General features: G+C 54.5%; 1 protein-coding gene across 6 annotated transcripts in view; it reads right to left on the bottom strand.

The window, feature by feature from the left end:
- Positions 1–2,945: 2,945 nt before the first annotated feature.
- ZNF205 (zinc finger protein 205) overlaps positions 2,946–12,767 on the bottom strand; it is an 11,488-nt gene continuing 1,666 nt past the window's right edge. Inside the window, exons 1-7 of one of the 6 annotated variants that reach the window (XM_029221915.1) lie at positions 10,314–11,218; positions 9,780–9,918; positions 7,019–7,232; positions 6,664–6,755; positions 6,188–6,308; positions 4,527–4,631; positions 2,946–4,266 (exon numbers count right to left, since the gene is read on the bottom strand). In XM_029221915.1, the coding sequence (XP_029077748.1) occupies positions 3,200–4,266; positions 4,527–4,631; positions 6,188–6,308; positions 6,664–6,755; positions 7,019–7,232; positions 9,780–9,836 (1,656 nt within the window). In that variant the 5' untranslated portion in view covers positions 9,837–9,918; positions 10,314–11,218 and the 3' untranslated portion in view covers positions 2,946–3,199. The other 5 variants (XM_029221916.1, XM_029221917.1, XM_029221914.1 and 2 more) reach the window with 5 other exon arrangements.

The raw sequence follows: 12,767 nt of genomic DNA, 5'->3' as shown, positions 1-12,767 counted from the left end.
CTTCTTACTCCCCTTGGAGATATGAGGCTCCAGATCTTTTTCTGAAATAGAAAATCCTTTCTTGTGGTGGTTGTTGTTTGATTATGCAAGTATTGCATCCTTAGTGTAGGAAAGAAAATAAAGTACGGAAAATTTTAAAGGCATCCATATCCACAAAGCTAACTTCCTCACTCAGCTCACATGGCACTCCCTCAAAGTGGTTTTTCCCTAACCCTATGTAAACAGCACCTGGCCCCCGCTGCCATGCCTCTGCCCTGCCTTATTTTTCTTCCTAACTTTTATCACTACCTGACATATTTGTATATTTGCCCCCCACTACTCGACTATAATTTTCATGATATCAGACTGTTTTCACTGCCCTACTTCCAGAATTTAAATACTGTGCCCGGCACAGTATTTGTTGAAAAACTGATGGTTAAAATAACTGAAAGTTAAAAATATCCCTAATAAGGCCATCCAGAAATAAGCACTATTAATATTTCAGTCTTAAGTTCTACATCTATGATTATTTCTAAGGTAAATCTGGAATAATTCTATTTAATGAATTTTTGTTGGCTCAAGTCTATCAAAGAGGACTTCCCTGGTGGTGCAGTGGTTAAGAATCCGCCTGCCAATGCAGGGAACACGGGTTCGAGCCCTGGTCCGGGAAGATCCCACATGCTACGAAGCAACTAAGCCGTTGCCCCACAACTACTGAGCCTGCGCTCTAGAGCCCGCGAGCCACAACTACTGACCCCGCGGGCCACAACTACTGAAGCCCGCGCACCTACAGCCCATGCTCCGCAACGAGAAGCCACCTCAGTGAGAAGCCTCCGCACTGCAACGAAGAGCAGCCTGTGCTCGACACAGCTAGAGGAACCCCGCGCACAGCAACGAAGATCCAATGCAGCCAAAAATAAATAAATTAAAAAAAATTCATCTCAGATAACAGTAATGCCTTGTGGAGACAAAATATTACAAAAAAAAAAAGTCTATCAAAATCCATCTGTTGTGCAAGGTGCATAGTATTCCAAATCATGGAAGTTCCATATTCCATTTAAAGTCCCCTACTCTTGGATATTTAGATTGTTTCAATTTTTCCATTTGTAGATGTTTACTACGTACACCTTCCTGCATTTGCTTGAACTACTTGCTGGAAGGGATGAGCCCAGGCTGTTCTAAGAAGACCGCTGAAGTGGATGCTACTGGGCTCCCTCTCCTCCCCTTACTGGCCCCAGTGGAAAACTACACAAGGAAGAAGGAACTTGAAAGTCCCTTTTTCCAGTGTGCCCTTACATTGTTCTTCACCCTGTACTGACAAAGATTAACAACAAGTTGGCTTGCAAAAGAGAAACGTCCATGGGATCCGGCTCCATTACCACAAAGCAGGACAAAAGGGTGTATTGGGGGTTTGAGGGACAATAAATTAATAACTAGCACACCTACCATATATTCTATTGGGCATTGCTGATGGATGATAATTTGTATATAGTTATACTGAAATTGACCACCTTATTGTACTTTCCTTCTGATAGTTTTTTATTTTTCTATGATGTAAAAAGGGAAAATTGTCTTTCCAGAAAATTTATATTCATTTCCAGAATTTATACTCATTATTTTCTTAGTCTTATAGCATTGTCTAGAACTCCCTAAATATCTTGGGACTTCCCTGGTGGCACAGTGGATAGGATTCCGTGCTCCCAATGCAGGGGCCCCAGGATCGATCCCTCGTCAGGGAACTAGATCCCACATGCATGCTGCAACTGGGAGTTCACATGCCACAACTAAGGAGCCAGTGAGCCACAACTGAGAAGCCCTGCAGCCGCAACTAAGGAAACCACGTGCTGCAACTAAGGAGCCAGTGAGCCACAACTAAGACCCGGTGCAACCAAGTAAATAAATAAACAAACAAATAAAAACCCTGGACCTGAGCCCCAGCTTCCAGCTCTCTGGTTCAATGACTTTGGACAAATTATTGGACTTCTTGGCCCGTTTCCTCTTCTATAAAACTGAGATGAAACCCACTGCTCAGACTTGTAGAGCGTTGAGGAAACGTATATATGGTGCTTGGCCCCACGCCTGACAGGGCAGCTGCCACTGGCAGCTATTAGTACCATTCTCAGTCTGCTGTCCTGTTCAAGACATTTCATCCCTTATTGGCTGGGAGCTAACCGGGGCTGTGACTGCCCTGCTGGCCCTGTGATCTGCAGAGACAGGTGGGGTCCCAACAGCCTCCCTGATGCAGACGTCCTCAAGGTCATTTGGTGTCAGACTGAATGTAACTGTGAGAGCTGAGCTGCAAACCTAGGACGATAAGCAAGCTGAGCCCACCCCTCCCCAGCGGGAGAAAAAAAAACGTAGAGAATGGGAAGCTTCAGAGCTAAAAAACCAGAAGGCCAAGAGTAAAACAGCCAGGCAGGGGCGGATAGGGCAAATTATAAAGGACATGTGCAAAGAGACCAAGGAGGTGAGAAATAGGAGAGGAAGCTGGCAGCAGCCTCAGAAAGGACCAGGAGGGGCAGGGTCCCTGGTAAGTGAGAAATCCTCACTGGATTACAGCTGGGTCCTCAGGGACGCAGGTGAAAACGTCCAGTCACAAAATGCAGGCCCCAGTGCCTGAGACAGGAGACAGGGAAGGCAGGAGACACTGAGCATGAATTCCCATGCTGGCTCGGCCCTCCTTCCGGCTCCCAAAGAGAAGAGCCCAGGGAGGGTCCAGAGCTCAGTGGGCAATGCCTGGGACAAGTGACCACAGCAGCAGACCACCTCACCGGGTCCACAATTTCAGAAGTGGCCAGCTGACTTCAGGTTTGGAAACCTCTGTGCTCAGAAGCCTTTGCTATAGGCTCTGGAATGGGTCCAAGCCAGATGAAGGCTGGGGAGGAAGGTGCCCAAGCCCCCAGAGGGATGACATAGGGATGGCTGAGTGAGGAGACACTGGGTTGACTCCGGAGGCCCCACTTCCCCCCGCCAAGTCTGGGGTCAGCCTCCAGGGCCCGAGACAGAGCTATAGGCTGTCGCTCGAATTCCAAGGCCTTTAATTTGCAGTGAGCATGCCTCCTCCTCACCCGAGCTCCTCCCGTGTTGCCGCGCCCCATCCCCATGCCAGCACCTCCCCAACTCCCTTCCTGGGCCTCCCAGGTCACACCCCCGCAGCAGCTGCCCCCGCTACAATCCCCCTCCTTCCCTGTCTCCAGGCCAGCCCCTGTCTCTCAGCCTCCTAGGTGGGGGCTGGAGGGGGTGCCGCCAGAGCCCCGGCTGCCCCCAGCATCAGCATGGCCAGGGCCTTGGGCCCCGCCGTGTGGATCTTCTCGTGCCGGTGCAGATTGGAGCGCCGGCTGAAGCTCTTGCCGCACAGGGGGCAGGAGTAGGGCCGGACACCACGGTGGGTGCGCTGGTGGGCAGTGAGGTGTGAGCTGTGGCTGAAGCTCTTGCCGCAGTCGAGGCAGTGGTAGGGCTTCTCGCCGGTGTGCGTGCGGTTGTGGGCGATGAGGTTGGAGCGCTGGCTGAAGCATTTGCCGCACTCAGGGCACGGGTAGGGTTTGACCCCGGTGTGGGTGCGCTGGTGGGTGACCAGGGCTGAGCTCTGCGTGAAGCACTTGCCGCAGATGGGGCATTTGTGCGGCTTGGCGCCCGTGTGGGTGCCCTGGTGGGTGACCAAGTCCGAGCGGCGGGTGAAGCGCTTGGTGCAGCGGTCGCACACGTAGGGCTTCTCACCCGTGTGGATGCGCTGGTGCTGGATCAGCGTCGAGTGGTGGCTAAAGCTTTTCCAGCAGGACGGGCAGGTGTAGGGCTTCTCGCCGGTGTGGATGATCTGGTGCTGGATGAGGTGTGAGCTGCGGCCGAAGCGCTTGCCGCAGTCCGTGCATGCGTAGGGCTTCTCGCCCGTGTGCGTGCGCCGGTGCGTCACCAAGTGCGAGTGCCAGCTGAAGGCCTTGCCGCACTGCTCGCACTTGTAGGTCTTCTTGCCGGCGTCGCCGTCAGGGGCCAGGCCCTCCTCGCTGCTCTCAGGGGCGGTCGTCTCCCCCTCTCTGGGTTGCTCTGGGAAGCGGCCCTCCTGGGCTTTCGGGATGCCGATGTCAGGCGGGGCTGGTTCCGACTGTGCCTCCACCGCGGGACCCGGCTGCACATCGTCCTTGGCTGGCCCTGAGCTCTGGCCGCCGGCTGCTCGCTGCCCACACCGTGGGGCGTCCCCCTGGGCTCTCCCCACCCTGCTTTTGAAGGACTTCATATCCCCAAGGGCTCCCAGGGATGGGGCTAGCTCCTCCTTGCCCACCTCCACGGCTCCTGGATAAAGAGGGATTCCAGCAAGGCAGAGGCTTTCATGAGGGCCCCGGGGGAATTGTGGAGCTAGAAATTAGGGCAAGGACCTGCTGGGAACCCTGGAAGCAAGAGCCACCCTCCACACAGGAGGGAGGGCTGGCGGCCCTGCCCCAGGAGGGGCTGTGTGTCTGCACCCCACAGAAAACAGCCCGCACTGACATGGGGCACCTGGGAGTGACAGCCACGACCCTGCTGCCCCGCCCACCTGTCACCTCTGCACGCACCTCTCTTCTCCTCCTCCTCATCTCCCATCTGCTGGCAGGATCCCGAGGCCTCGCCCTTGCCCTGCACTTGAGAGGCCCAGAAAGGCCTGCTGAAGGGAAACCCTGCTTGGGAAGAGATGCTGTGCTCAGTCAGGGCCTTTCGGGCTGCACAGCAAGGAGAAACCAACCCCCACCTCCCCGGAGAGATGATGGAGCAAAAGAAGAGGGGATGCAGCTCTGCACAGGGCAAAACCAAGTGAGCTCAACAGTCACTGGGGGCAGATGGCCATGCCCTCTCAGGATGCACACTCCGGGGCAACCTCCAGGCACACTCTTCTCAGGGCTGGGCCAGGTCAGCTGCTGGCCACCTCTATGTCACACTGTCCCCAGCAGTGAGTCCAGCAATGTCAGAAACCAGATGCAGTCTTCCTATCCTGCACCTGCACCTTCCCAGGATCACAGGCAAAAAGGGCTCCTGGGGGAGGGGCAGTGGGCAAAGAGAGGCCAAGTGGGAGGGCCTGCGATAAGAGGGCCAGGGACACTGACCACCCAGAAGTCAAGGACCAAAGGCCCATTTGCCAAGTACCCCAGGGTGAGGGCCTGGGAATTCTGGTCAAGTCAGGAAGAGAGCAGAGGGGCCCTGGCCTCCATGCCCTGATCCAAGCCCCATGGGGGGGAAGGAATGTTTGGACCAACTGGGTGGTTTAGGGCATTTGTGAGGCCTGCCATGGGGCTGTGGAGTGGATGCTGGTTCCCTCTGATCTCCCAAGACTTGCCTGGACCTGCTGGCCTGGGCCCCAGAGAGTGCTAACAATGGGTGGTGAGCAAACCAGAGATAATTAAAGGTGTGAGCACAGCAGCTGCTGTGACCCCTGGGTCCACCAGGGACAACAGGGGTCTTGGCCCGCCATCAAAGCCAGAGGGTGGAATCACCAAGACCCTGGCTCCACCTGGACTAGCAGGTGTGCAACAGATGTGCACTGACAAACAGACTGAATGACCGAATGAATGACAATGAATGAATGAATGCTGATTTTTCCATAAGCCCTCATAAAAGTCTGCCATGAAAACTAGAGCCTGAAACTGAGGAATCAAAGCCCTGGGACTTTACTGCTTACCATGAGAAAAACCAAGGGAGCCAAGGCCCCTCTGAGAAGAGGACACGGCCCTGGGGTGGATGTGACAGCTCAGAGTCAAAGGCCTGGAGGGATTAGCTGGCACTGTTCCCCATCCCCTGGGCTAGCAGCCCAGCCCAGAGCCAGGCTTTCTGGTCAGATACCTCTGAAGCTGGGCTTGGAAGTGGGGGAACTACTGGAATAAGCTAGGGAAGAACTGGAGAGAAGCACAGTCTCTAGGTCGGCACTGTCCAGCACAGCAGCCGCTAGCCACATGTGGTTATTTCAATTCAAATCTGAGCTGATTAAAATGAGATAAAACAAAAAACTCAGTTGCCCTAGCTGCATTTCTAGGGGTCAATAGCCACATATGGCTCATGGCTACCATATCAGCACCGACCAGAACACATCCATCACTAGGAAGCTTCTATAGTACAATGAGGTCTGGATGAACCACAAGAGGGGGTTCAAGCCCTGGAAAGGGAGGAGGAGGTGATGGCAGATAGGCCCCACCGCTGACTTCCCAGGGCCTCAGGAAGCAGCACCCCAGCACGAGTGAGCCCTTACCCAAGGACAGCCCATTCCTCTTCTGCAGGATATCCCTGTAGAAGCTCTGCTGTGTGTGGTCCAGCCGCCCCCACTCCTCCCGGGAGAGGTACACAGCCACATCCTCAAAGGTCACTGGCATCTGAAACAACATGAAATGCCCACTCTCCAGGACACGCCAGGATGTGGTGGAGGGGCATCGTGGTGCCAGGACAAGGGCAAGACCCCGACTCCCATCCTGCTGACTCAAGTGAGGCTGGCCCTCGGGTGTGATGAAGCAGGACAGTTGCCCAAGGAAGGCTTTTGGGGGCAAGAACAAAGCGCTTGTGTACAGCAGAAGACAAGAGACAAAAACAAGGATCCTTCTTTTCAGCACCACTGCCAAAGCTCAGGATCTCCAGTCCCCACCCGCAGGTCCAGCGCTCAGATCCAGAGGATGATTCAGAGACGCTGTCCCTCCACGTCCTTCAGCTCCAGCTGTGGATGGGGACACTCACCTGGGACCAGGCAGTGAGGAGCGCCGCGGCCATCCGCCGGTCTCTGGTCTTCCCCTCGTGAGAGAGCACAGGGATCTGGGGGGAGGGGAGGGCTGAGAGAGGAAAGAGGTCCTCAGCGCGGCCACCTCATCCCGCTTGGCCCTCCTACTCCCCGCAGTGAGCTCATGCCAGGCCCACCAGGGAGACCCACAGTGCCTCCAACTCCACCCCCGACCTGATCCAAGAAGAGGGTCAGTGGGCTCTGAGGGTGAGCGGGGGCGGCCTCCAAGGGGCAGGTGGGGCAGACATCAGGGTCTCCCCACCCGGGCTGAGCGTCCACCTGGGAAAGTGCCTCTCTCCACATCCCCCTCCTCACCTCCGCCAGGCAGGAAATGTGCTTTCTCCTTAGAGCCCTGGCTTAGGGGCACCCAGCCCCGTACTCCTTGAGCTCTGGCCTCCTGTGATGCCCCCTCAGGGTGCGGCTCTTCCGGCTCCATCTTGATGTGGGGTGACTCCTGAGCGGCTCCCAACGGCACTGTCCCCTCCGACTCGGAAAGCATTTCTTGACAAGAATGCCCATGACGTGGAGTCTAGAAATAACAGCCCCATTCAGCACTGGGACAGAGAATGGGAAACACAGCAGAACTCCACACTCGGGGACCTGCAGAAGCAGACACCAAGGGTGGCAGAACGCACACCCAGATGCAAGGCTGGCCCTGCTTCCGTCTCCGTCCCTGAGACCTGCATATCCGTGGTTCACCCCTGTGAGGCAGGACAGTGAGGGAAGGAGGGGAGGCTCATCGAGGCCCTGCTGGGTGCCCACAGGACAGATGCCTCTGCCCAATTTGAGCCTCCCACCTCCCACAGGAGTGTGGCTTGTTATTCTTTTAATATATGAGGAAACCGAATGTAGTTGGCTGGGTTGAATAGTGTACCCTCAAAATTCATGTCTACTTGGAACCTCAGAATGTGACCTTATTTGGAAAAAAGGTCTTTGCAGATGTAGTTATGGATCTTGAGATGAAATAATCCTGGATTCAGGTTGGGCCCTGAATCCAATGACTGGTGTCCGTAGAAGAGGAGAGGACACAGGGGCTTCCCTGGCAGTCCAGTGGCTAGGACTCCCGCTTTCGCTGCCGAGGGCCTGGTCAGGGAACTAGGATCCCACAAGCCATGCGGCAGCCAAAAAAAAAGAGGAGAGGACACAGAAACAGAGGAGAAGCCATGTGAAGATGGAAGCAGAGGTTGGAGTGATGCTGTCACAAACCAAGGGACGCCTGGAGCCACCAAAAGCTGAGAGACAGGAAGGATCCTCCCCTAGAGCCTTGGGAGGGGGCCCTGCTGACCCCTTGATTTTGGGGTTCTGGCCTCCAAAGTGTGAGAGAATAAATGCCGGTTGTTTTAAGCCACCAGTTTGTGGTCCTTTGTTACAGCAGACACAGAAAACTCACACCTCCAGGCTCTGAGATCAGACAATGGCCCAAGGTCACACACAGCTTGGAGTGACTCGGCCAGGACTTGAACTCAGTGTATCGGACTCACAAGTCACCCCCAGGGCCATAACTTCTTGAAAGTGACAGGAAGACATGTGGCCTTGGGCCATTTCAGTCCTAACTCAATTAGTCAGAGCTGTTGGCAGTTTCTGATTTGGAAAAAATAAGTCCAAGCATACCTCTAACTGTGCTGAGGCCTTGCACCCACCTAAGTCTGATGGAAGGGAAACTCCTCTCAGGCTCACCCCCTTTAGCACTGTCCCCCACAATGGGACTGCCAGGATCCTCCCTCCCCTCTTCATAGCAGCCTCTGCCCCAGCCCTCTGGGAGGTGAGGAGCAAGCTTTTGAGTCAGGCTACCGGGGCTGGAATCCAGAACCACCGCTTACCAGCCTTTCAGTCCTGAGCAGAGCAGAGCACTGGGAAAGTCACTTCCCTTGCACTGGGAGGCCCTGGTGAGGCCTCATCATCACCACCCATAGCACTGGGCACCGGCCAGCCTTCTGCTGGGAACTCAAGCCTATCTCTCCACCTCCCCACCCACCTCAGTATATAAGACTCTCAGGCCAGGAGTCAAAGTTCCTGGGAGCCACACAGGCCAGGCGGCCTCCGAGACTCAGCTGCTCTGCCTCCACACAGATAACACGTGAGAAACAGCTCTCCACTCCACAAAGTTCTGGATAAACAAAGAGCAGTGCTGGTAATTATTATTATTACTCTACTGTGTGAGCTGACAGAATCCAACATCAGCACAGAATGTTGTGGACATATGAGGCCCACTGGGAGTTACAAAGGCATTATGGAAGGGAAACTGAACTGCAGTAAAAATTCTTTGTGCTTCTATGGTATGAAAACAGAACTGACACTTGATTTGTACTTGAACTTACAGCCACTGGAAACCGTAGCTGAGGATTTCCAGGTTTCTCTGACCTGGGTTCTAGTTGCTGTGGGTGGTGTTGTTTTATATGTTACAATAATGAGCACCTACGGGCTGATGAGCTGCTCACAGAGGCCTCTCATGCCTATTATCTTCTCTGAGCCTCCCAATCACCTGGCAAGACAGGTGGGAATGGCAGGCACATGATCCGCATTTTATAGATGACACACCTGGTTCCCAGAGGCCAAGGGACCTGCCCAAGGTCGCACATCCCGCTGCAGCTGACTCATGTTCCCCCAGTCCCAAGCTTGGTAACCCTGGTCTCCCCGCAAGTCGTAACTACGCACACACAGGCAACAGGTACAGGAAGGGCTATGTGCTCAGACCCAGAGAGAGAGGAGGTGCGGGCCCAGGCAGAGGGGAGTAGAGGGTAGACTGAGGCTTGCCCATATGCTCTGAGCACTGTTCAGAGAGCAAACCCCACCCACAGGACCCCTGTGTAGCCCCCTTACTATCTCGTGTAGCCTTTGGTCTGCTGACTACCGAATTCACGAGGCAAAGCAAAGCAGTCCCATAGAAGTCGATTTCCAGGTGGAAGGTATTTCCCATCATACCACCTTCTCTTCAACATCCCCCCACCGCATCTACCAGCCCTGCTCCCACGGTGAGTCTAACTCCTCCATTGGTCCAAATGCCCTGCCTTGAAAATCCCCTTCCACTCCAGTTCCTTCCAGTGCATGCCTCCCTCACCCAGCACCCCATCCATACCTCTTGGGCTCTCTCCTTGTCCTGGGTAGCACGGATGCCTCCACCATCCGCAGACATTTTCTGTCTCAGAGCTACAAAGCTCAGCCGAGCTGTTTCTTGGTCTTGTTGGCCAAGTCCCCTCCAGCTTCTGGCCAGGAGCCTAGAGGAGCAGAAGGAAATCAGCCAGTGTCTCCTGGACATCCCTGAAGCCCCCCAAATTCCCTCGCCGGACCAGATCCATCCCTGGTCCCAATCAGAAATAAAACCTCCGAGACGCCCTCCAACGGTCTCACTCTCTATGCTGTTTTTTGGTCCCTCTCTTTGACAGAATGCTATTTTGTATTATCCCGTTTATCGTTGAAGCAAGAATCTCACAGCAACTGGGTTAAGGAAAACCGGGGTGACTTGAAATCTGAATCTCCTGTCATCAGGAGCCGAAAGGTCTGCAGAGATCCTGCGAAACAGGTGCTGAGTGGGGCCCCGCCCACCACAGCCAGCTCCGCGGAGGAATACAGGCCCCGCCGTCTCCCGGGTCCAGGACACACACACACACACCCTGCGCTCGACCTGACTCGGTCCCGCCTGGGATCCAGAAATTGAGCTGCCCGCTCTCAGCAGCCCTCCCTGCGGCTGCAACCACCCGCCCGGGCCGGGTGTCCATTCTGCTCACGGTCCCGCACAGATGATGTCCTTCCTCTTTCCGAACCCGGGTCCAGGCCTCCTCTCCCTGCCAGCCCGTAGCCTTCCACCTTTGACCCCGTCCCCTCCTGCCAGCTGGCCACCCGCGCGGGTCTCGGGATCCAGGCGCCCTCCCAGCCCCCCTCTCACCGAGGTGGAGGCGGAGGGGTCACCTCGGGCGGCGGAGCCCCCTCCCCCGGGGAAGGGAGTCTCCGCAGCCTACACCGGGCGCGGGGAGCCGGGTGGAGACTGGGATTAGGGACAACAGGAAGTCCCTCCCAGATCCCGTTCCCCACGCAGCTGCAGCCCTACAGCGTTCCCAGCTTGGAGGGTTCCGGGTCTGGGGTCCCGAGGCCGGCTGCACCTGCTTTCGGCCGGGAGGTGACTCCCAGATCCGCGTTGCCGGCTCACGATCGCTTTACCTGGCACGTACTCGTGACACCAGCCAAGCAGGAGCGCCAAAGTGGGAAAATATATTTTGTGTAAGGATTTTGATATTTGACGTTTCAAATTGCAGCTGTCGTTACAGGACGAAGGACACTTTGCCGAGTGGAGGGACATGGTGGTCCTTTTCAGTACACAGAGCTTCTGAAAGTCTTATGGGTGTCTCCGTGGAGACGTCCCTGGATTTCATTTAAGGCTCCCAGACCAGTCAGCAGCTCCTCTGGGTTCCCGCCAAGACTGGCATGGAGTTCTCTCTCCCTAAGAGCAAACTTAGGAAACGAAGAGACCTGGGAACTCCTCAGTACCCACCCCTATACCTACGTCTCACACTTTGGAAAGATGTGGCATCAATCTGATTTTTCCAGGCGCTGCCCTCCCCCCGCCCCCGACCAGCTCCCTCTCAAGGCTAGGGATAGAGGTGACAAAGGGGTCTGACCCAGCCATGCATGGGGTCCCAAACCCTCAGACATCCCTGGTGGCTTCATAGTCCACCTCTCAGCTTCTGTCTTCCCTTCAGACTCTGAGAACTAAGGCTCCCAAAACGGGAGAACAGAGACTGTGCTTCACTCCCTGGGGCAAGGCACCCATTTCTCCTTAACAGGGCACAGGAGATGAGTGTCAGGAAAGGGGTGAGGGCCAGCCCTGTAGTCAGATTCCAGGAAGATTCCTGCTGGAAACGTTCCCAGGCCCCCTGCCTTCGGCCCATCAGAGTCCTCTGAGATGCATCCACTTCACTCAGGAAGACAGGCACCACTGGCCCTTGTACCACCCCATCGGTGTGCTGTGTGCACTCACAAGGGTTCAATTTTTTTTAAACTTAGTTCCCAACGCTTAAAAAATTAGGAGGGTTCCAGGACTTCCCTGGTGGCGCAGTGGTTAAGAATTCGCCTGCCAATGCAGGGGACATGGGTTCAGAGCCCTGGCCCGGGAAGATCCCACATGCCGCGGAGCAACTAAGCCCGTGCACCACAACTACTGAGCCTGCGCTTTACAGCCCATGAGCCACAACTACTGAGCCAGTGTACCACAACTACTGAAGCCCGCCCACCTACAGTCTGTGCTCCACAACAAAAAGAAGCCACTGCAGTGAGAAGTCAGAGCACCACAATGAAGGGTAGCCCCCACTCATCACAACTAGGGAAAGTCTGCGCGCAGCAACAAAGACCCAACGCAACCATAAGTAAATAAATTTATAAAAAAATAAAAGTGAGGAGAGTTCCCATAAAATTGATTTTCTTGAGAAACCAGAACAACCAGAACAACCCTGGACCCATATTCCTCCCATTCCGGGCCTGATCTCAGGGTGCTACCTTTGGTTCTCCACTTGGCCCTTGCAGCATTTTGAGTTTGCAACTCTGCTTTTGGAGTTCAACTTGTTTTAGGAGTCCTAGAATTCCTATTGATTCTACTATCACTTTGATGAAAGAAAAATTACCCCCAGGGTTTGGCTCTGGTCAGTATTTCCAGGTGTTTTAATCCTCAAAGTAAAGAGAGATGAACAAAATTGTATCAAAAGTCAATACTGTTTTTAAAACAGAGAGAATTATAAAATGAGAAAAAGCCACAGGGGGCCCTGGAAAAGATGAAACGCGCAGTCTGGGAGCCAGACTGTGTTAAGCCAGTGTCCAGAGTAAAGGAACTCAACCTGAGGTGGACCATCTCACACATGGCAGTCCCAGGAGTGCACCAAGTCCAGAAAGAATGGGTGTGTCCTGATTCGTGGGCAAACGTTTCTCTACCAGACAAAAGGGGCTACAGTTCAGGGATACTGAGGAAGCCCAGAGGTTTGGATCCCACCATGGGATCACCTAAGTTAGACCAAAAGAAGTCTCAACATTTATTTAACTGTTCAGAAAAAAAAAAAATATATATATATATATATATATA

Source organism: Monodon monoceros, unplaced genomic scaffold (genome assembly GCF_005190385.1).
Source record: "Monodon monoceros isolate NGI ecotype Baffin Bay Population unplaced genomic scaffold, NGI_Narwhal_1 Super_Scaffold_13, whole genome shotgun sequence".
Classification (NCBI taxonomy): domain Eukaryota; kingdom Metazoa; phylum Chordata; class Mammalia; order Artiodactyla; family Monodontidae; genus Monodon; species Monodon monoceros.
The sequence above is the reverse complement of the archived record's forward strand: the minus strand, read 5'-3'. Positions and strand labels throughout refer to the sequence as shown.